A 23821-nucleotide genomic window follows, 5' to 3' on the forward strand; every position below is an offset into this window, starting at 1 on the left:
AGGTTTCCCTTGCAGCTGGAGAGTGGACAGACTGTGGAATGCACCGTGGCACAGTATTTCAAGCAGAAATATAACCTTCAGCTCAAGTATCCCCACCTGCCCTGCCTACAAGTCGGGCAAGAACAAAAGCATACCTATTTGCCCCTCGAGGTAAGGCTACCAGAGATAGTCATCGAGTCTGTTGAGCCTATCATAGTCTCCCCTCCTCATTTTCAAGTTTGGAAAGATGATGTTCTAGGAAGGTTTAAGGTTGTCTTCATGTGACAAATGGATTTCTTAGTTGCTAAGTTCCTTTCTTTTTCCCAGCTTTGTTTTCATGTTCTTTTAGGGCTGCTAGGCAGAAGGGCAAGCTGCATTTATCTGTCTGTCTGTCTATCTATCTATCTATGGCAAATATCCAGCTTGGGTGTATTTTTTAATTAATTAATTAATTAATTAGAGACAAGTCTATAGCCCAAGCTGGCTTTAAACTTGCATTTAGACAGGGATGACCTTGAATTTCTGATCCTCCTGTCTCTACCTCCCAGGGGCTAGGATTCTAGATATATACTACCACACTCAGTTTATGGGGTGTTGGGAATTGAACCCAAGGTTTTATGCATGCTAGGCAAGCACTGTGCTGAGCTGTGTCCCTAGCCTTGTATTTATTGTCAGGACGGAGATTTCAGACATTCACACGCATGTTATCTCTTTCTCTTTCCTGCTGTCTACAGTTAAGGATAATGAGTTACTTGAAAATACAATTATATCTTCTTCTGAAGAAAATGGAGATAAATATTCCCTGTTTCCTCGGTGGTTAGTGTGCTCTCTTCTGGGAAAGTCTCAAATCTCCAGATTTTCATGCCTTTGTACTTCACAAACCTTTGAAATACAGCAGTCAGCAAGAGGATAGTAATACTGAAAGCCAGTGTCGAGTCTCTTGGCAAAGCCTCTTATAGAGTTTCTTACTGCCTTATTCTCTGGTCCTATGTGTAACCGTGCAGCATCATCGGTGTGCCATTAGGATAGGCCTCACCTGAGCTGGCTTAAAATGCGGAATCTCATCTATCTAAAGGGGGAGTCGACTGTACATTAGAGTTGGAGATGTGCTCACACAGACCCCCCCCCCACCTTAGTCCAGCAGTAGGGTTGGGTAGCTTCTGTGAACTTAAAGCTCAAGGTTTTTTGTTTTGTTTTGTTTTGTTGTTTTGAGCTTTCTGGGGTTCCAGAGCCTAATCCAAGAAAGGGAGACTAAAGGGAGAAGAAACCAAAGCCAGAACTCTGGCTTGTTTACTAGCGGCTGATGTGCAGAAAGGGGGTGGAGGCAGTATGTTCTTGGAGGTGTAAACTGAGGTCTTTAGGGACATTTCCAGCTAAATTGGTATGGACTGCAAGCTGGAAGCTTGTAAACAATGTTATTTATGTGAAATGGTAGTTTTCAGGGTGAATTATTTATATAGTTGTATATCTTGATTTGTATTGTTGCTTTTTTAACAAGTATTTATTAAGCTCATAATATATGTTATATATAGTTTTAGGTACTAGCAGTATAGAGATTAAGTAGACGGAAAGGGTCCCTCCTCTCGTGGAATTTGTATTCTTTTAGAAAGACAGATAAGAAACTGATAAGCATTATATGTAATCTCAAACGGTAATGAGTGCTGTAAAAGTAAGAAAACAGGTTAGGGGATAGAAGTAAGATGTGAGAGGTCAAGTGACTATTTTAGTTATTGTTGTCAAGGGTGACCCCTTCTAGGAGACATTTGATCTGAGTCCCAGATTATGGCTACCTTCCTTGTAATAATAGCAGGGACAAGGTTTCCTGGCAGGAGGGACAGCTACTAAAGTTCTAAATCAAGACAGTCTGGCTCTTTCTAAGGGACAGAGGACTAAAACATTTTTAATAGCTTTATCAAGACATAATTGGCATTATAAAAATGTGATAATATATAATTCAGTGGTACTTAGAATTATATATTATATATGAGTATACTCAGAATTATGCAGACATCATGACTATTTAATTTCAGGGTGCTTATAAATGCGACACGCACTCCTTGTCCAGCAAGAAGGAACGATTACAAAATCAAGAATCCTTCTCAATCACAATTTATTGGAGCCACTTGGTTGAAAAGGGGAATGGAGAAAAGGGATGACGAGAGAGAGAGAGAGAGAGAGAGAGAGAGAGAGAGAGAGAGAGAGAGAGAGAGCGAGCCAGAGAGCGCATTCGTGCGGAAAAACCCAAAGGCAGCTGCTTTTCTAGGGTGAGAGGCTCGAATGCTGATTGATTGATGCCATTCTGCTAGGGCCCAAGGCCACAGGACCAAGGCTCTGAAATGCAAAACAAGGCCCCAAGCACTCTGGCCTGCGAGGCAGCAGCAAAGGATTTGTATACCTCCAGGCTGTAGGACCGCTGGCACTATCTCGCCAAGGCGACATCCTGGCGGCTCCTTACAATCACCCTCAGAAGGAAGCCCATACTTCTTTCCCTAATGGCCTCTAGTAACCATTAAGCCATTTTCTATCTCTGGATTTGCCTGTTTTGGACAAATTGTATAACCAGAATCATACAGTCTATGTCCTTTTTGTGAATGGCTTCTCTTTCTTTCTTCCTTCCTTCCTTCCTTCCTTCCTTCCTTCCTTCCTTCCTTTCTTTCTTTCTTTCTTTCTTTCTTTTCTCGGGTTTTCGAGAAAGAGTTCCTTTGTGTAGCTCTGGCTGTCCGTGGACTCGCTCTGTAAACCAGGCTGCCCATGAACTTACAGAAATCCACCTGCCTCTGCCTCTAAAGTGCTGGGATTAAAGGTGTATACCACTACGCCTAACTGTGAATGGTTTCTTTCACTTAGCATAATTGTTCTAAGATTCATCCTCATTGCAATGAGGGTTGTTCCATCATATAGATACATCATTTTGTTTCTTCATCATTGCTGGACTTTTTGACGGATAGAAGAAAAATGCTGCTGTAAGCATTTATTTACTTGTTTTCTCTGAACGCATACATAAGAGTCAATGTTTACGTAGCTGTTTGGCGTCCTGAGTGCTGCCAGATTTGTCTCCCATTTTGCAGTCCTGTGAGCAGTGAGTGAGGGTTTCAGTTTCTAGTCAGGAGGGGTTTTATTTTAATCATGCTGGGAATCCGTGGAGGGTTTACATAAGCAAATGTGGATAATATGAAGCCCCACATAGAGGAACTAAAAGCAACCAGTGCCACCAGCCTAGGTCTTTGTGGTCCTTATGTAGTTGTTGAGGCCACTGAGACCCAGCAGAATCATTTGTTCATGTTCAAGTCAGTTCATTCCTGCACTGATCTTTTCTTTTTCAAATTGTAGGCAGCTGTGCATAGCATAAAAGTTACCGTTTTAAGCATTGAGCATGGAGCTCTCTGACATTAAGTACATTCACTTTGTCATCTGTGTCTCATCACTGTTCATCTCCAGAAAATTGTCCTCATCTGGAACCAGAGCTACACCCGTTAGAGCCCAATCCCCCTTCCAGCCTTGGCAGCCTCTGTTCTGCTTTCTCTTTCTAGGAATTGACTGCTTCTCTAGGTTCTTTATGCAAGGAGAAGCTTATATTTATCCTTTTTAACTGACTTATTTCACTTAGCATGATGTCCTCAGGTGTATCCATGTTGTGGTGTGTTAGGATTCTTCTCCTATTTAAGGTACATTACACAATATCATATTTGGTTTATATTTTTTAATGCTGATGGACACTTGAGTAGAAACTGTGTAAATAATGCTGCTATGAACAAAGGTGTTCGCACACCTGTCAGCTCTGCTTTCTGTTCTTTTGAGTACATACCCAGAAGTGGAGTTCACATGGTAATTACATACTTAATTCTGTAAGGAATCTCAGTACCATGTTCCACAGCAGCTTCACTGGTTTGTGTTCCCACCAGCAGTGCACAGAGTTCTGGTTTTAGTCCTTACTTCATTTTCTGGCTGTGTTAGTTCTAAAGCTGTAACGCCTGTGGAGTGCCATCACTTGAAAGCATCTTTAGGAAAGTAAATTCCAACAATCCTGAGTGCTCATGTGTATTCTTTGAAATGTGGAATTTAAATGCAGGTGCCCATGGCCTGGCTTTCCTTCCTGTCGTTCGGTGTGAATGTTGGGAGCTAGGACAAAAGCCAGTGAATACAGAACATTGGTCCTACAGAACAGGTTACTTTTTCTTCTCGACGTTACAGCACCCTGAGACAGCTAGTGATTTTTATTTGTTTTTATTCATAGCTGAGATGAAAGAAGTTGAGTCTCAGAGCAGTTAAGAGATGAGCCCAAGGTAACATCATTTAGAAGTACAGAGCTTTTCTTCAAACACAAGTCTCCTGAGACCAGTTGGCTTTCTACCCTATTATAAGCTTTCCTGACCCTGTGGCCCGATTAGAGGTCAAAGTTTTATTTATCACTAGATCTTGCTTTTTGTTTTTGTTTTAAAGATTTATTTATTTATTTCATGTGCATTGGTGGTTTTGCCTGTATATACTCTATGCAAGGGTGTCAGTCCCCTGGAACTGGAGTTACAGATGGTTGTGAGCTGCCATGTGAGTGCTGGGAATTGAACCCAGGTCCTCTAGAAGAGCAGCGGTGCTCTTAACTGCTGAATCATCTCTCCAGCCCCTAGGCATTGTTTTTGATCTCCATCTTGTGTGCAGAACAGTGGAACCAAGTAGCATCATGTTCCTCATCCTAACAAGGAACACAGCCAGTCAATAGAAATAGTGATTTCTGTGGCTGGAGGTACAGCTCAGCCAGTACAGTGCTTACTTAGGATGCATACGGCCCTGGGTTCAGTCTCTACACATAGCCCGCTCTCACACACATACCCCTGTTCCCCAGCACACACAAAAGAAAAATGAAATAATGATTCCTGTACTTTCGGTACCTCAGGGGCTCAAGAATTTTTAGCTGTCTCTGCTCCTGGTTGGTTGCAGACGGAGCAACATACTTCCTGCCACCTTAGAGAGCTGCCATAGGAATCTGATTTGCTTAGATTATATTGGGTTTTTAATATTCAAAAGAGCTGTGTACTGAGTCTTTGGGTAAATAATAATGTATGCTGTAATTTATTGAGTGCAGTGTTCCAGAGCTGTGCTCAGCTCTTTAAGTGTTTTATTTAATCCCTGGACACCCTGTGGGATTGTAATTATTCTCATTTACTACATGAGACCTGATTGATCACAGACCTGGATCCCAAACTCTTGGTCACAGTGTATTTTTATATACACAACTCTGTAGTCTTTCCCCCATGTTTGAATGCTAAGCTACTGTGTAAGGACGGGCTGTGCTCAGGCCTTAACTACGTGTCCCCTCATTTCCTCAGGTCTGTAATATTGTGGCCGGGCAGCGGTGCATTAAGAAGTTGACTGACAACCAGACCTCAACCATGATAAAGGCTACAGCTAGGTCGGCCCCAGACAGACAGGAGGAGATCAGTCGCCTGGTCAGTGGGACTGCTGAGCGATGCATGCTTGTTCCCTGAGCCTTTGGGGCCCTCGGTAGCATAGATGTGTTAATGGTGGGTCCAGGAAAACCTGTCTGGATTTATTGTTTGTGACTTTTCAAGACTGCTCTTGCTTCTTGAGCCTTTAGCTACTTCTTTCTCTTTTTCCCTCCTTTCTGACTCAACTCCCACTTGCACTTCCACTCCCTTCATTTCCTGTTTCTCCCACCCCCTTTTTAGGGCTAATTTTTGGCAGCCTCAGCTTCTCTTCAGGGCTCTCTCCTTGGGACCCAGAACGTGAGCAATCTTGCCAAGCTGCTGGTCTCCTGAGATCCCCTTCTTTTGCCCTGCAGATGAAGAACGCCAGCTACAACTTAGATCCCTACATCCAGGAGTTTGGGATCAAAGTGAAGGACGACATGACGGAGGTGACGGGGCGAGTGCTGCCGGCGCCCATCCTGCAGTATGGCGGCCGGGTGAGCAGGGTCAGGGCCAGACATATCTGGGGGCAGTTGGGTTACATAGCTTAGGGGCTGTGTTCCCTCCTCCCGTGGCTTTGCCGAGGCTCACCTGGGTGTCCCCTCTGCCTGTCCCTAGAACCGGGCCATTGCTACACCCAACCAAGGTGTCTGGGACATGCGTGGGAAACAATTCTACAATGGGATTGAGATCAAAGTCTGGGCCATCGCCTGCTTCGCACCCCAAAAACAATGTCGAGAAGAGGTGCTCAAGTAAGGATGGAAGAGAGTTGGGTTTGGGGGTGGGTGAGTGGGAAGGATCCCAGAACTGTTGACCCCACAACCTCTAAGGTCAAGGTTGATCTGTGACCTGCCTTTTCTCTTTTAACTCTTGCTTTTTTTTTTTTCCCTACTCACATTTCTGCCTATTCTCTTCTGTGTGTGTGTGGTCAGAAGACTTCAGGAGCCATATCTATGTCAGAGATGAATTTTAGGGTATGAATCGCCTAAGGGAGGCCTGAGTCATTTTATTGTTCTAATTATCATAATTGGCAATAAATAGTAGTGGTAGTAACTATAATGTTTATGGTAACATTATACACTTAAGTGACTAATTTATGTTCTTTCATCTTAAGCGTGAGTAGGTGGTGTCTTAGTTGCTTTTCTATTGCTATAATGAAACACCACAACCAAGGCAACTTATAAAATAAAGACTTTATTGGGCCTACGGTACCAGAGGAGGAGTTCATGACCATCATGGCGGGGATATGGCAGCAGGCAAATGTGATGCTGGAGCCTTAGCTGAGCGTTTACATCTGATCAAGCAAGAGGAAGAGAGGGAGCAAACTGGATGGTGTGTGCTTTTGAAACCTCAAAGCCCACCTTTCAGGGACACCTGAAGGCCACCCCTCCTGAAAACAGTGTTACCATCTGGGGACCAGGCTTTCAAATATTTGAGCCCATGGGGGCTATTCTCATTCAAACCACCAAATGTAATATTTTAGGACACTGAGGCTGAAAGAGGTTAGATAACTTGTCCAAAGTACTCACATCAGGAAAGGTTCAGAGTTAGGATCAAATCAGATATGAGCTTCAAAACTTATATTTCTAATTAGAAACTTTTTTTTCTATCAAGGACCAGCAGCTGATCCTCTGAGCTGTGCTCATGTGTACGTAGTTAAGTCAGATCCAAGTGACCTGAAGTAGGTGTATATGAGCTGAGAGGCTGGGCGTAGATGGCAGCAGGGAAGGAAAAGATGATTGTCAAGTAGCTTAAGAGAAGTCATCAGCCTGTCAGAGTAGCTGTTAGAGAAGTAGCAGCCTAAATGACTAAACAGAAAACTCACTTGACACCTTTCCTATAGGCTTTAGTTTTTTAAAGTTTTATTGAGTTAGCTTAAAACACCAAAAAGTGCACATACATAAAGGTACGGTTTAGTTTCTGTTGTCCTTTTAAGTGGTGGCTCTATACGCGGGAATCGGGTCATCGTATTCTGGTAATGAGGAAGTCAGTGGAGCTGACCATTTTGACTTTGACAAAGGTAATGGAGATTTGTGCTCTCTGTGTCCTCGATAGAATTACTTCTATCAGTTCCTGCTGGACCCAGGCCTTCCAGGCCCTTGGACTCCCGTCCCCCTCTCACACACAGACACGTAGCCTGCACCATCATAATTGTAATTTCTCTTCACTGGAATTTTTTTATTTCCTTATTTGTTCTTTAGTGTCCTCTCCTGGATTCGTTAGATTTAGGCCAGGCGGTCCTGCGTTTGATCTGGCATCGCAGCAGCACTAGAAGGGCCCCCAGCTCTTTGCCTTTATGTCATAGTAAGCTCATTGGTACCGCTATCCTTTTCCTACTCCTTGCCCTGCCCTGGTTCAAGGGTTTTGTTTGTTTGTTGTGGCTTTTTGGGTTTACCAGGGAGTTCAGTGCCTCAGGCTCTCTCTCCTCAGTGACTGTTACACATCGGGCATAGAAAAGTGACTTGTGTGTCTGGATCTGTGGTACCTGATTTAATGCATACATCTGGGCCAGAGATAAAGATTCCTGCATTTTCAGTCATGAAAACTGTGGCATGTAGAGGAGACTCTCTCGGGAAAATATGCATAGAAAGTAGAAACTGGGAATAGAAAAGCTGGGAAGTAAAGGAAGCCAAGGCTCCTAAATATAGAGGAGGACACAGGATTCAGAGCAGAGAAAAGCATCCTTTCCACAAAGTGGGGAGACGGAGGCCACCGCGGAGCTGGGGAAACGTGTCAGTCCTTTGTCTGGCTTTGTTACTGTAATTGCATCACTGTGAGGGTATGACCTTCCGTAGTCTAGATATTTCAGTACTTTTTGGTTCCTAGCATTAGACATAGTATCCCAGTCATAGTCTGGTATTGGCGGGAAGAAAGGGAATACCCACTCTTGACGTAAAGACCCATTATTAATGAAAGCTGGTTTAAAAAAAAAGTTTTGATTAATGTTTTGGTAGCTATACTATAGTTGTATGTGAAGCAGAGTAATGGAAGAAATACTGTTAGCAGACCATTAAAGCCTTATCGCTTATTTACAGGAGGCAGTGGTTAGCTTAGAGTGCGTTTTCATGCATTCATTCATTCCATTTTTTGAGTGGGAATGTTGAGACAGTAAGTATTCTTGGTACAGTATCACTCTGAATCTCTCAGGCTGGCCTCGAATTCATGGTAGTCCTTCTGACTCAGTCTCTCAAATGTCAGGATTATGAGTGTATGTATGCCTTGGGACCTGCAGACTGTAGGGTTTTTTATGTTATTATTAGTTTCTATTTGTTTGTTTAAAAGATATTTTTTTGAATAATGCAGCTATCAGACATGATACCTCAATGCGTGTAATCCCAGCACTCAGAACACACAGACAGGAAATTGCCTCATCTTTGAGGCTGTCTGGTGCTGTGTATTGTGAATTCCAGGCCAGTCAGGCCTATGTTGTGAAACCCTATCTCACAGTGATGGTGCACACCTTTAATTCTAGCACTCAAGAGGCAGAGGCCCGCTAATCTCTGAGTTCGAGGCCACCCTGGTCTACAGAGTGAGTTTCAGGATAGTAAGTACTGTTATATAGAGAAACCTTGTCTTGCGGGGGGTGGGGGAGCCAAAATTTTCTTAGGGTTTCTGTTTCTGTGATAAACACCGTGACCATAAATAAACAACTTTGGGAGGAGAGGACTTATTTTGCTTCCAGTTCCACATCACAGTCCATCGCTGCAGGAACTCAGGGCAGGAACTGAAGTAGAAGCCGTGGCCGTGGAGGAGTGATGCTTACTGACTTGCTCAGCCTGTCCTCTTATGCACCAGAGGGCCACCTGCCTAGGGCCTGTACCACCCCCTTCGGCTGGGCCCTTCCCCGTAAATCACTAATTAAAAAAATGCCCAGAAGGCTTGTCTACAGATGAATCTGTGAAGACGTTTTCTCAGTTGAGGCTCCCTCCTCTCAGGTGGCTCCAGCTTTTTGTTGTTTATGGAAAGTTAGCCAGCACAATAATAATGTAGAGATAATATAGTCCACACCCACATAGACAGCATTCACAGTTCCTTATGTTTACATCCTTCTTTTTAAAATATGTAAATTTGACATTCTCTGATGTCCTGCGTTGCAGTTTCATGCTTCATAATTCACACACAGTTGCTGGTGTGAATTATAATCTTACTACAGGGTTTTTATGATTGTATATATGATTTATAGTTACATAAAATATGTTGTTTCTACCTTACATATTTTTATTAATATGTGAAAAAATACATCCTGAACTGTCATCAATATATATGTGGTATATATTTTTGAAATATTCATTTCTGTTCTCTTTGGGGTTTTTTTGTTGTTGTTTTATGTAAGAATTTTTTTGATACAATCTTTTCTCATTTTATATAGCTATCCCCATTCTCACTCCTTCCCCTCCTCCTACCCCATCCTTTCCTTGACCCCGCCCTCCCATCCACTCCTCAGAAAGGGTAAGGCTTCCTCCCATGGGACGCCAACAAAGTCTGACACATTACTTCGAGGTAGGTCCAATATCTAGGCTTGAGGTAGACCCTCCCCCCTATATCTAGGCTGAGTAACCTATCCCTCCAAAGAGAATGTTCTCCAAGATGCCATTTTAAGCACTTGGGATAAATCCTAGTCTCACTGTCAGTGGCCCCACAGTCTGTGCAAGCCTCACAACTGTCCCTCACATTCAATGGGCCTAGTTTGGTCCTATGCAAGTCCCCATCTAGTCCTGTCCCATCTCTCCCAGCCCCCCCCCCCCCATCAGTCCGGAGTCAGTGAGCTCCCACTAGCTCAGGTCAGCTGTTTCTGTGGGTATCCCCATCATGGTCTTGATCCTCTTGCTCATATTATTGCTCTTGCCTGTTTTGAACTCGTCTCCAGAAGTTTGGCCCAGTGCTTTGCTGTGGATCTCTGTATCTGCTTCCATCAGTTGTTGGATGAAGGTTCTGTAATGATAGTTAAGATAGTCATCAATCTGATTATGGGGAAGGCCAGTTTAGACACCCTCTCCACTGTTGCTTAGAGTCTTAGCTGAGGTCATTCTTGGAGATTCCTGGAATTTTCCCAAGCGCCATGTTTCTCGCTAGCTTCTTAATGACTTCTTCAATCAAGATATCTCTTTCTTTTCTCTGCCTCTTTGTCCTTCCCCCTTTTTGAGCATCCCCTGTCCTTCATGTTCTCCTCCCTTCCCTCCCCCTCTTCATCCGCCCTTCCCCCACACACACCCAGTTTTCTCAAGAGATCTAGTCTGTTTCCCCTTCCAGGGGGATCCATGTATGTCTCTGTTCTTTGTCGATTCCTGCTTTTATTAAGTTTTTCGGTGCTGAGTGTAAATCCAAGGCCTTGTACCTGCCAGACAAGCACTTCACTGCCGATTGCTTTTCCTTTAAATAATACGATTTTTAAAAATTAAAATACTTGCTGCTCATCTTTTTATATTTATGTAGATCAATTACTTTACTGTACTACATCCACCCTCTTTACCAACTCTGTAAACCTAAAGCCAGAGGAAAGAAACTTGCTTAGTATTTGGCTCTTTGCCTTAGGGAGTGAGTAGGAGTGGGAGGAGCTCATTGTTTCCTTGAGCACCTTCTGTGCGCCCATCACTGCTTGACCCCTGTTTACTTGTGGCACAGAAGCCTTACACTTAGGCATCTGTTTGCTTGTTTTCCCCTGTGGACATGTGACAAGTACAGCTATCCACATGTCTCACTCAGACAGGGGAAGACAGGGCCCTTAGAATTCCCCACAAGTCCCTTGTCTGCTGTCTTCAGCTCCCTTAGGCTCTGTCTTGCTTTCCTCTACTTTAAATGTAATTTTTACATCAACTGTGGTTGGGTCATATCTTAGGATCTCACTGTGCTGAAGACCCAGGATGGCGGCCTTTGGTCCATTAGATCCAGTGGGGTTTATAACATCCTGCTATGACCGTGTTTGTGCTACAGGAACTTCACGGACCAGCTGCGGAAGATTTCCAAGGATGCGGGGATGCCCATCCAGGGTCAGCCTTGCTTCTGCAAATACGCGCAGGGAGCCGACAGCGTGGAGCCCATGTTCCGGCATCTCAAGAACACCTACTCAGGACTACAGCTCATTATCGTCATCCTGCCAGGGAAGACGCCTGTGTATGGTACAGTTCTCCTGGGGCAGCGATCGTAATGATAGGATTCTTTTCACAATAGCCCTCTAGGGGCTTCTAGAGTCAGTGGAGAATTTTGACTTTAGCCAGAGATGTTCATTAATGTCAGTTCTTTGTTTGTTTGTTTTTTTTAATTGGAGAAATATTCTTTCTGAGCTCTTGAGTCTGTGTTTTACTTAGCTGACACACCCCACCACATTTCCAAGGCTCCCCTGTGACAGGGTCTTTCTGCCAGGCTGAGGGTACAGAGATGGGTCAGGCCAGACAGCGGTCACTTTATTCGGACATTAGGAGCTCAAGCTGCATAAGTAGTGTTTCTGCTGCTGTTCTGCCTAGGAGTGGCTTGGGCTTTTGCAACATTTCTCCTGTTTCCTTTTTCTTATTTACCAGATGACTGTGAGTCTCTTGCTCTGTTTCTTCCCTTCCTCTGCCTGCTTCAGACATTGTGCTATCCCTTTTACTTTACTTCTTTGTTTTTTCCATTCAGTTTTGGTGCCTTTGGGACGTCATACCTCTCAACCTTTAGACATCTTCAGATGAGCTGTCCTGAAGCACACTGCAGCAGTTCTGCAGCGTGTCTGGGACTTTCTCCTTGTTTTACATTCTAGGCACATTTCCTCAGCAGCCGCTTACTCTTTAGCCTGTTTCTCTGTCTCGTCCCACCACTGCCCAGCTTAGTACTATTATAATCTTAAAACCAGTCCTTGAATTCTCTTCAGTTCCCATTTGTTTGTCCTCTCTCCTTCTTCTACAGGTTTATTGGTCATTGCTTCTAGTGTGTGTGTGTGTGTGTGTGTGTGTGTGTGTACACCTCTGCCATAGTATGTGCATGGAGGTTGGAAGATAACTTGAGGAGTTGGTTCTCCTCTATGAAACGAGTTCCAGGGATTGGGCTTTGAGTCATCAGGCTTTGTGAAAACCCCTCCCCCACACACCCCTGCTGAGTTCCCACTGATCACTAGTCCTCACACCTTTATTTATTTATTTATTTATTATTTATTTATTTATTATGTAGACAGTGTTCTGTAGGTCAGAAGAGGGCACCAAATCTCATTACAGATGGTTGTGAGCCACCATGTGGTTGCTGGGAATTGAACTCAGGTTCTTAACTGTTGAGCCATCTCTCAGCCCCCCAGATCAGATTTTTTTTTAAAGCACCACAAAAACCCCAAAACTAGCCGGGTGATGGTGGCGCACGCCTTTAATCCCAGCACTCAGGAGGCAGAGGCAGGCAGATCTCTGTGAGTTCAAGACCAACCTGGTCTACAAGAGCTAGTTCCAGGACAGGCTTCAAAAGCTACAGAGAAACCCTGTCTCAAAAAAAAAAAAAAATTAAAAATTAAAAATTAAAAAAAAAAAAACTTCACTGGTGTTCCTTCAGTGCTGCATACAGGGCTTTCAGGGCCTGATGTGAAACCTTTCAGCTTTCTCCTGCATTGTTCATGTAACAAACCTACTACAAAGTCACTGAGAACCCAACCTCAGTCCTTCTTATTATACCAGTCAATCAATTTAGGCAAATCGCCCAGCTCCTCTGAGCTTCCTGAGTTGGTTATGTAAAAGGCAGCGTCTAGCAGAGACCTTGGCAAGAGCAGGCGCTTTAGATGCTCATTCTGGGTTGGTGCTTTCCACTCTGGTTGTGTTTTTCTCACAGCATTTTCCCTTCACTTGGAATGCGTATCTTACCCTTAAAATGCTCTCCTCCTTTCAAAACCTAGTTTAAATTATACTTTATTTTCTAATGACTTTTCACAAAGTATCACCACAGTGTAACAAATATGCCTAGAACGTTGCTACCACTGGGGTCCCTCACTACAGCCCACTCTCTCCAGGGGTGACCACTGTCTTCAACTCAAACACTACTCTGAATTACTCAAAAATACTGTTTTCATGTAGACTGTTGCTTGCTCTTTTTTACTGTGTAACTCAGGCTGCCGTAGAAGTCATGCTCCTCTTGCTTCAGTTGCTAGGGTTATGGGTTCAACCATCTTATCTGGCTCAGGGTACATTTTTACATGTTTCCCCTCTGCTGGGATTGTCCTCTTTGAAACCCCTCTTTCCCAGATCTCAGTTCAGTTATTACATGCTCCTTATTACCCCTCTTATACATTCTTATAGCTCTGTTTACCACTGTTACATTTTTTTGTGGTTTTAAAGATTAGTATTAGATATTAAGCATTTTAAGAATAAGGACCAGGGGGGCGAGTCCTTGTTTCTAGTCATGGTATTCCCTAGAACTTCATATACTGTGTAACATCTAGTAGACTTTCAGTAAATTTGCCAAATGCACTCATCAGTTTTCCCTCTGCCCATAGCTGAAGTGAAGCGTGTTGGAGATACACTCTTGGGAATGGCGACACAGTGTGTGCAGGTGAAGAATGTAGTCAAGACCTCACCTCAGACCCTGTCCAACCTCTGCCTCAAGATCAATGTCAAACTTGGTGGCATTAACAACATCCTAGTCCCACACCAGCGGTATGAACTCCTATTCACTTGCTTTTGTCAAGGTAACCTGCTGGGGATTGATGAGAAGACAAGAACCGTCTCCAAACAGAGTGACTAAGCAGAAGAGGAAGACGACTAGAATGGGGACTGGATGGTAGCAGCCAGAGAAGACACAGTCCCTCACCATTTTGTTTTCTCTCCTTGCTCAGCTCTGCTGTTTTTCAACAACCAGTGATTTTCCTGGGAGCAGATGTTACACACCCCCCGGCTGGGGACGGGAAGAAGCCTTCCATCACAGCGGTGAGTGATTCTTTAACTCTGAGTCCTTAAGCATGCTTGTGAGTTCCCTCTCCAGCCAGTGCGCCATCCCTGTTACCCACTATCCTAACCCTGAATGGCACCATTTAGAGGGAAGAGTCAGAATAGGATCTGGGAGTTGGGGCAGTGAGACTACAGCCTGTGGCCAGAAACTTTGTCTCTCAGTCGCTTTCTCTCTACATTTATGTTTTTCTTTCTTGCTCTAGTTTTAGGGAGGGTGAGGAAGGACTATGTATCTCTTCTCTGAAACCTTTTTTAAGGGATTACTTAATTGTAGGATTGGCCTTTCTTTTACTTTACTTCGACCATTGGTCCATCAACTGAGTTGGCTGTCTCTCTACTCCCTACAGTATCTAGAACACTTAATTTTTTCCCTTCACCTTTCATGGTGCGTATCAGACCCAGAGCCTTGGTCTGCTAGGAAAGCATTTCATCCTGAACTAGAAGTCTCACCCCTAGGGCACTTACTTTGACAGGAATAATGAAGAAAGAAAAACTATATAAAATGCAGCTGCGTGAATGTGGATCAGGTGAATGACCACATTCAAGGTCATTCTTTAGGGCTCGTGTCATTCTGATGAGCGTAGGTGTTTTCCGTGTACTGCAAGGGCACTGAAAGCAAACATCCCTATCACATATTAAGTGAATTCTGCTTTTGTGGCAGCACAGATTGAAACCAGTGTTTATTGGATCCTAAACCCTATTCAGTGTTTTGCATGGAGACCAGGTAGCCGCTGTCCTCTGCTGCCAAGATCCTGGTCTGGGAACATCCCGAGTGGACTTGCCCAGTTATACAGCATTCTTTCTTAGCAGTTCTTCCCCAGGCCCGTTGTGTCACAGCAGGGGAAGGCGACATCCCAGAGGCTGGTGCTTTCTTTGTTGTCAGGTGGTCGGGAGCATGGATGCACACCCCAGCCGATACTGTGCTACCGTGCGTGTGCAGCGCCCACGGCAGGAGATCATTGAAGACTTGTCCTATATGGTGCGGGAGCTGCTTATCCAGTTCTACAAGTCCACCCGATTCAAGCCCACCCGAATCATCTTCTACCGAGATGGGGTCCCTGAGGGCCAGCTCCCCCAGGTATGGTTCCTAGTTCTTGTTGAAGTCAGAGGGCTACTTTTTCAAAGCTGATGGTGCTGGGAGAGGTCATGGATCAACTGAGGAGCAGAGTAGTGTCCATAGACCTCTGTTTCCACACGTGCTTCTCAGTGCCCTTTGGTGGTTAGTTGAAGACCATTTAAACCAGTGGCTCTTTTTCTTTCTTCTGAAGCACGGTCTCACTATGTAGCACTGCTGGGCCTGGAACTCACTATGTAGATCAGGCTAGCCTCACCTGACAGAAATTCCCTGTCGTCTTTTCCTCCTAAGTGCTGTGATTAAAGATGTGAGCCACCTTCTGCAGGCAGGTTGGTGTTAGCATTGCCTGAATTGCCTCTGGAGCCTCGTTTCACACAGTGTGTGTTAAAACTCAGCTGTTTCCACTACGCTGTCAGCAGCTATTAAGCTCACTTAATTGTCAGTTATCGTAGTGGCCTGAGGTAATTCCTACTAGTAAAATCAATAGATGTGGTAAAAATGAGACTTGGGGTGTTAAAACTTGTTAAAGTCTAGTTTTAGCTAATTTCAGCGTTCATCATTTATCCCATACAAATAATTCTTTTTTCTTGTAGCCCAGGTTGGCTACACACTTATGATTCTCCTTCCACCTCCTCAGTGCTGGGGTTCAAGGTGTGCACCATTATGCTCAGTTTATAAAATTATTTTTTCTGTTATGTTCCTTGAGATTGAACCCAAGGCTGTGTGCATACCAGGCATGTGCTTTGCTTTAATTATATTCTGGTCCCTACCTGTTTTGACTTTCTGTATCCATTGCCTATTGTAGCATGTCTATTTTCTTATGATCCTGATATGGTTTGTTTATTTTTAAATTATATTCATCCCCTTCTATATGCATTGCAGGAACTGGACATCTACTTTTCTCTGGTGTTTTAACTCTGTCTACTCTTAGAAATCTTGATTTTAAGTTCAGATTATTTATTTACTTATTTAGTTACTTACTTATTGGCTTTCTGAGACAGGGTTCCTGTGTATAATGGCTGTGGCTATACTGGAACTCACTCTGTAGACCAGGCTGGCCTCAAACTCAGAGATTCACTTGCCTCTGCCTCCTGAGTGCTGGGATTAAAGGTGTGCACCACCACTGCCCAGAGTCTTAAATTTGGACATTATAATCTGTAGTGTCTTCTCTGTGATTTTTCTCCTGTGCACTGGGATTAAAGGTGTGCACCACCACATCTTTCTAGTTCCATGTCTTAATGTACTTCTGAAAGATCTCTTTTTGCACGGAGACCAGATGGGTACTGTCTTCTGATGCCAAGACTCCTAGATTTTCTAGGAATATATCAAATGAATATGGGCACCAGGACCTCTTCTTTCTAATTTTTGAGCATCAGCTTAGAAAGCTTATGTGCATAAAACCATATACAAGTTGTAATGTTTTTAGTTCAGTGATGAACTTAAAAAGGCCATGGGTCTTCTCACTTTCTACCTTGTGCCTAGATTCTTCACTATGAGCTGCTTGCCATTCGAGATGCCTGCATCAAACTGGAAAAAGACTACCAGCCTGGGATCACTTATATTGTGGTGCAGAAACGCCATCACACCCGCCTTTTTTGTGCTGACAAGAATGAGCGAGTGAGTGAGGACATGCTGAGGTCACCAGTACCCTCATCCTGTCTCCTTTACCTTGAGAGAGATAACGCCTGGGAATTTAGTTGTTTTTCCTGTGTGTCCTCCCTGACTCTGTTTTCCCCATGGCTTTGTGGCCCATCCTCCACTACATTCCTTCCCTTAGTGCCTCCTGCTCCCCTCCTTCCCTTATACTTCCTCTCCTCCTCCTAGCTCCCTGGCCTAGACCCTATATATAGACCAGCTCCCAGAGAAGGGAAAGGGAACTACCATTTATTGAACTTCTCCTATGTGCCAGACACTGTTCAAGGAATCTTCCTCACAGCAACTCTGTGAGGTAGGTACTATTAATATCTCCGTTTAACCTCAGAAAGGTTAAATGACTTGCTAAGATCACAAAGCTAGTCAATAGCAAAACCAGGATTCAAACACTTGACTTAGAAGCCTAGTATTTCAAGACCTAGTTCCCTGTGAGAATAGAAACTTCTTTGTTCTTGGAATTCTGGGAGACTAAGTGTAGAATCCAGCTAAGGCCCTAGTCAGGTCTTGGGATCTTGGTTGTGTTTGTCTCTACAGATTGGGAAGAGTGGTAACATCCCTGCTGGGACCACTGTGGACACCAACATCACCCACCCGTTTGAGTTTGACTTCTATCTGTGCAGCCATGCAGGCATCCAGGTAGCTGGACCATGTCCTGGGTTTTCATTGGGTCAAGGCTTAGCTGGTTATTCCTCCTGCATCTAGAATATGTCTCTTATGGCTGAGTATATTAAAAACAGAACTACTGTTAGTAAGCCCCAAGCACACTTGCAGATTTCTTTATAATATTTGTGATTTTATGTTTTGTATCTTCATGGAGGGGTATAGTATGGCCATCCAGCCTAGCCATATTCTTGTGTCTTGTGTCTTTGTGGGGGAGGGGTACAGTATGGCCATCCAGCCTAGCCATATTCTTGTGTCTTCATGGGGGAGGGGTACGGTATGGCCATCCAGCCTAGCCATATTCTTGGTTAGTTTTGCCCTTTTTTTAGCAGCCATCCCCTCTGCCCAATCAGGGACCACTTACCACCTTTTCTCCCTAGGGTACCAGCCGACCATCCCATTATTATGTGCTTTGGGATGACAACCGTTTCACAGCAGATGAACTCCAGATCTTGACATACCAGCTGTGCCACACTTATGTACGATGCACACGTTCTGTCTCTATCCCAGCACCTGCCTATTATGCCCGCTTGGTGGCTTTCCGGGCACGATACCACCTGGTGGACAAGGAGCATGACAGGTAAAGACTGGCTGTTTTCCTTTTGCTTCAGCCTCTCATACCGATCCTTTCAACTTTTGTTGATAGAAGGAAGTGGATGTTATCCTAGCTAAACCTGGGTTGGGGTTTTCTCTTAATTTGGTATGTGAATTGGCGCTGTAGGGATGAGTGAGGGAATTAGCAGCAGTTCAGTTTTCATATTTTTCTTTTTCAGTGGAGAGGGAAGCCACATATCGGGGCAGAGCAATGGGCGAGACCCCCAGGCCCTGGCCAAGGCCGTGCAGGTTCACCAGGATACTCTACGCACCATGTACTTCGCTTGAAGGCAGAACGCTGTTACCTCACTGGATAGAAGAAAGCTTTCCAAGCCCTGGGAGCTGTACCACCCAAATCCAGAGGAAGCAAGGAAGAGGGAGGTGGGGTCGGGAGGAGTCTAGGAGGCCTTGTTTCTATCTACAGAGGGGATGTAAGGGTGGGAAGAGGACCAGCAAGACAGACTACCAGCCAGAAATCTCTGATAGCAACCTCATGTCCTCCACCCCTCTCCCCATCTTGTCACATCCGACCCCACTGGACCAAAAGGGGCAGCACTGGCGCCCACCATACACGTAGTTGTCTCACGTGACTCACAGTGCTAAAGACTCGTGCTTGGCAGCTTACTCGGGTCGGCTCTGCAGTCCTGTGGTCAAATCTGATACGTCTGGGTTTGATAATTCTAGATGAGAAAGTGAGGGACTTGAGAAAGTGGGTGGGAGGAGGGAAGGAATTTTTAGGAGCCTTAATCAGAAAAGGTCTAGATTTGTTTAAGAAGAAAAATGAAAACAGACTCAGATCAATATTTTAGAATACTAGATGTTTTCATGGGTTCAGAATCCAGTTTGTAGGAAGATTTTTAATGCTAATGGTTTGGGTTGCTCCTCCCCAGCTGCCACCCCCCCCCAATTATTCCTCTCCATATTTTCTACCCCATATGCCTCTTCCCTGACAGACATCCAGCCCCTAGTAACACTTAAGGCACTATGGCACTTAGCTCTGAAGTGACACGACCCTGTCTTCCTTCCGCCTGCTGGTGGGTAACAGTGCCTTCCCTGTATCGGTAATGCTGCAGAACTGCGACCTTTTGTACCTTTCTTTGGGGGGTGGGGTGTGGGTGGGAGAGGAGGCAGGGAGGGAGGGGAGAAATAGCCCAACGCCAGCAAGCCTCCAGCCAGAATGCCAGCTACTTTTCATTTGAAGGAATTGACTTCCATTCATTGAGCTTTTAAAAAAAGATCACAACCTCAAAATGGTTAAAGTCCATTGACATTTGCACTTTCAGACGTGACAAGTCTCCAAGCTGCTGAGATGACTGGCCCTTGGCCTTTTTCCTTGGCCCCATACCCCCACCCTGCCAGAGCTAGAGTTACTGCGGTAACATTTCTCATTCTTCGCTTCCTTTTCCCCTGATGGTCAAGTCTCTTTTGTTTCAATATTTCTTAACTGGGGTGTCTTATAACAGAAGATCTTTAGGACTAAAATAAGAAAACAGAAAACTAAATGTTATTTTTATACCATAACTTGAGTCTATTGCCAAAATCTGGAAATCTCTGTCTTACTGGATGAGTTTGCATCCCAGAACCATGGAGCCATCAGAAGGAACTGTGACCCTGACTTATATTCTGGCCTGGCTAAGTAGGGGGTGGTTGTGTCCCTAAGGTGGGGCTCAGCCTCTGCCCTCCCTCTCTCTCAGCAGATAGTACCCTTTTCTTGCTAAAGCCTCCCTCCGCTGCCCCATCCTGCACTCTTTCTCATAAGTGAATCTTTGCTTTTTCTGGACTGGACTGTCCTCTAATGCTCTGACTAATGGAGATTCTGGCATGTCCTCTGGACAGGCTAGAGAATTTGCTGCTCCCTATTGCTTCTGTTTACACAAATGAATTTTTCCTGTTTCCCACTAGGGCATGAGAGTGGGTGGCATGGGCTTTTCTTTTTCTCTCCCTCTCAAGATACTGGGGTTCAGCTGTTTTGCAGGACTGGAAAAGAAGTGGGTTCTAGCTTTGTCCTTGCTGATCTTGAAGCAAGGTGCCCTCTTTCCTTGACTGTTCTTTTTCTCTACCTGCACTGCTGCTTGGGATGGGGAATTTGAAACTTGGTTTACAGAGTCCCCTTCTAAGGAGTCTGAGCTTAGATTTGCCCTACTCTGGTGATGAAGCCATGATATTTTAGATCTAGCCCAGGCTTAGAGGCCAACTGGAGAAAGGAAGGTCTGAATCCTAGCCTGTGGAGTCAGAACCTCTCTCCAGTAGCCCTTGTAGAGACCCAGATTTGCTATGCAAACAGTCCAGGTTCAGTTGTGGCCGCCTACATTGTTTAGTAACTTCCCAAAAGGTAGCACAAACATTCCTTATGGAAAAAGCCCAGGACTGTTTAGCGGTTCCTCCTGTATTTTTTTTTTCCTGCTGTCTACAGTATGGAGTGCCCCATGAGCACAAGCCCAGCTGAAGAACAGAACAGAGGGCTCTGGAAAGAGGCAGCTCACTGGAGAGCCTACATTCCTTACACAAGTGCCTAAAGAGAGTGATGCCAACACTCCATCTGCCCTGTCCATCGCCTTCATATACAGTCTACTTATTCCGTCACCCTTTGGGGGGGAGCTCTCCACAGATGTGTGCTGTCAACTTGGGTACCTTTGGAAACTTGGATAGGGCACTATTCCTGGAGGGTCCAATCATTCACCAGCATTTGCAGATGCCCATAGGGAACAGGTGGCTGTCACAACTCCAGCAACAAGTTTTTGTTCTCTTCTTTTTTCTTTGCCTCACTCTCTCCAGTTGGGTTTCAAGCTAGGGATTGGAAAGCAGTTTTAGTCCTTTGGTATTTATGTGCCATTCGAGAAACAAAAGCAAGAGAACCATGGGCATGATGACCCACGTCTGTAATTCCATAATCTCAGCTCTAAGACCGAAACAGGAGATCCACAAGTTCAGGGTCCCCCTGGGCTGCTCAGTGCATTCCAGGCCAGGCGCACTATGTAGCAAGACCGTGTCTCAAAATAATAATAGTTAAAAGGAAGCGAGGAAAGTAACTTGGGTGATACAACTTATTGCTGTGATTTTTTTTAAAAAAAAAGCAAACCAGCAAATCCTTGAGCTTTAGCTACTGCTGACCATGTGGGTTCTCCTCATTGAAAGGTAGTGCACACATATTAAAAGCCGTGTTGCGGCAAGGGTCAGCTCGTTTGGATTTGGTTTAAGGGGTGCATTGTGCCAAGCTCCACGGAAGCACTGGGAGGAGTCCAACTTCATCTTAGACCTCTTTCTCCTTTTCCCTCTCCCTCACTGTTTGGCTTTCCTTTTTCTCTTCTCTTTTCTCAGCTTGCTGGCTGGCCTTCCTGCCTGTCTGCCTGTGTGATAATGAATTCTCTGCATGGCTGCTATGATCCCACTGTTAGCTGGCAAGGTCGGGCTTAGCTCATTGACTACAGAAGACCAAAAACCTGTTTCTCGTGCCCAGGGTATTAACCTGGGTTGCACTGCCCACAAGCTTACACTAGGTCAGATCAGGGGGCTTGTCTAGCTGACAAAATCAGTAGGCTTTCTGGCAGTTGCAACACCTCTCCACTCTGAGGACCTGATTGCTCTCTGGTTTCTAACTGCTGCTTTTTCTCAATGCCTGGGGCCTCTCTCTGCTGAGAATGTCCTGGAGTTGAACTACTTGGGTATGAAAGAGCCGACTGGAGGATGGACACAGAAGAAGAGAGTAAAAAGAGGATGGAGAGAGTTTGGACAGGAGGTGGTAAAGGAGAGCGCGGCTTGGGTCCAGTGTGGCCACTGCTTGAGGTGCTATTGCCAGCCACCTGGGATCAGCCTGGAGCTACAATGACTGGGAACTTCTGCTTGGAAGATGACTAAAGTCTGACATTAGTAACTTAGAAGTGTGGAACTACTCTAAAAGTCTAGTTCTCAACTGCAACATAGTTTCTCCATGGCCTCCTCTTTGGCTGAGCAGCAATGTTTTTAACCAGAATTGTGTGAATGATGCCAGGGACACAGTTTCCTTTGCTGGCCCGGCCAATGGAATGTCTACAGGGCTGCTAAGTGTGGTCAACCTGGCATCAGGCATCACAAAGGAGGATGAAGGTTCTTCCCTTTCAGGGTAAAAGTCACCTCTCACCTAGCCAAAAGGCAGTTTGGGAAATTTGTGTCAGGAACAGTTTCGTTTTGTTTTTTAATTTACTGGGCTTTGGGTAACCCAGAATGGTAGTTTAGATGCCTTCCTTGGGCAGGGATCATGGCAGGGATATGCAAGGCGGTCTTTCCTACTTGGCCTTCTAAGCAGGCTGGGAAAGAGGGATTCTCTGGTTTTCTCTTTCTCCCCACTTACTAGGACTTGCCTTCTCCCTGAGCCAGGAGAGGCTGGGTTGGTGCTCTCCCCTTACTCTGCTCCTACTGACTTAGAACCTCTGGCTGCTGTACGATAGCCCAGGAAAGGGAATGGGAAGAATGGGCTCAAAACAGAATGATGTAAGGAAGGCAGATTTCCTTCCTTCAAAAGGGAAATCAGAAAGTCTCCAAGAACTGTAAGTAAAGATAATGTGTCTCAATGCACTGAGTCCTCTGGTGTCATAGCAATAAGGAAAAATGAAATGACTTCCTGTGCACACAGTCCAACCTGGTTGGTGTATGATGTTGCACTTAGCAGCCATGTGGTGGGCATGTGTGACTACTCTGGGTTTCACTTTATTTTCTAAACTTTTTATTCCTCTCAAGTCCAGCATGGATGGGGAAATGTCCCTTGAGCCCCGCAGCTGTGTACTTGTTTGCATTTGTTTCCCATTGAGACTTGTGTTTGTGTCCTGCTTTGAGCTGTACCTCGTCCCGTCCATTGTGAAATTATCCCAGCAGCTGTAATGTACAGTTCCTTCTCAAGCAAGCAACAGCAGCAGCACAATTCTGTGTTTTATAAAGACAACAGTGGCTTTTATTTCTAAAGTGCAGTCTCTGGTTTTTTCTTTTTTTTTCTTCTACCTGCAAAATAAACTTGGGATTAATTACATCTCTGATAGGCTTTAGGATGGAATACTAGATTGTCATGCAGTCATACTTCACGGGGCCTCTTTTTATTCTTCATTTCACAAACGTGCAAAATTCCGTGCCAGAAGTACTGTGGGGAAAGATAGGCACAACTCCAAACTGATAAAAACAGGATGTCTTCAGAGTTCCTTGGGGAGGCCATTGGTGACAAAGTCTTCCGGGACAGAAGATTGTAAGTGGCTGGGCCAGAGCTCTAGCTGTGAAGATGGAAAGGAAAGGGCAGATTTGGGAAGCAGATGTAGAATTAATAGGACACCGTGACTGATGGGAGAGTCCAGTAGCAGATCTAGAGCTCGTGTTTCCATTGAGCATGAGTATACTGAACATTCTTATCAAGATGGGATCAGCGAGACCACGGAAAGACAATTAGCCTGGTATACAAAGAGGGGTTTTCTTTGAGGGTCTTGTTACGTATCCCTGGCAAACCTCAAACTCAGAATCTTCTGAGCTCTACCTCCTGTGTCCTGGAATTTTTAAGCCCACAGCATCCTGCCAGTCTTTTGAGTTTT

General features: G+C 44.8%; 1 protein-coding gene across 1 annotated transcript in view; it reads left to right on the forward strand.

The window, feature by feature from the left end:
• The window catches only part of LOC125400383 (protein argonaute-1), a 32531-nt gene extending 9321 nt beyond the window's left edge, over positions 1-23210 (forward strand). The window contains exons 8-19 of the mRNA XM_048434408.3: positions 3-150; positions 5304-5423; positions 5777-5899; positions 6021-6154; positions 11334-11518; positions 13843-14002; positions 14182-14272; positions 15177-15371; positions 16851-16985; positions 17556-17657; positions 18062-18261; positions 18455-23210. Of these exons, the coding sequence (XP_048290365.1) occupies positions 3-150; positions 5304-5423; positions 5777-5899; positions 6021-6154; positions 11334-11518; positions 13843-14002; positions 14182-14272; positions 15177-15371; positions 16851-16985; positions 17556-17657; positions 18062-18261; positions 18455-18563 (1702 nt within the window). The 3' untranslated portion in view covers positions 18564-23210. The remainder of the gene's footprint in view (positions 1-2; positions 151-5303; positions 5424-5776; positions 5900-6020; positions 6155-11333; positions 11519-13842; positions 14003-14181; positions 14273-15176; positions 15372-16850; positions 16986-17555; positions 17658-18061; positions 18262-18454) is intronic.
• Positions 23211-23821: the final 611 nt, after the last annotated feature.

This window comes from Myodes glareolus, chromosome 3, assembly GCF_982192425.1.
Source record: "Myodes glareolus chromosome 3, mMyoGla1.1, whole genome shotgun sequence".
NCBI lineage: Eukaryota > Metazoa > Chordata > Mammalia > Rodentia > Cricetidae > Myodes > Myodes glareolus.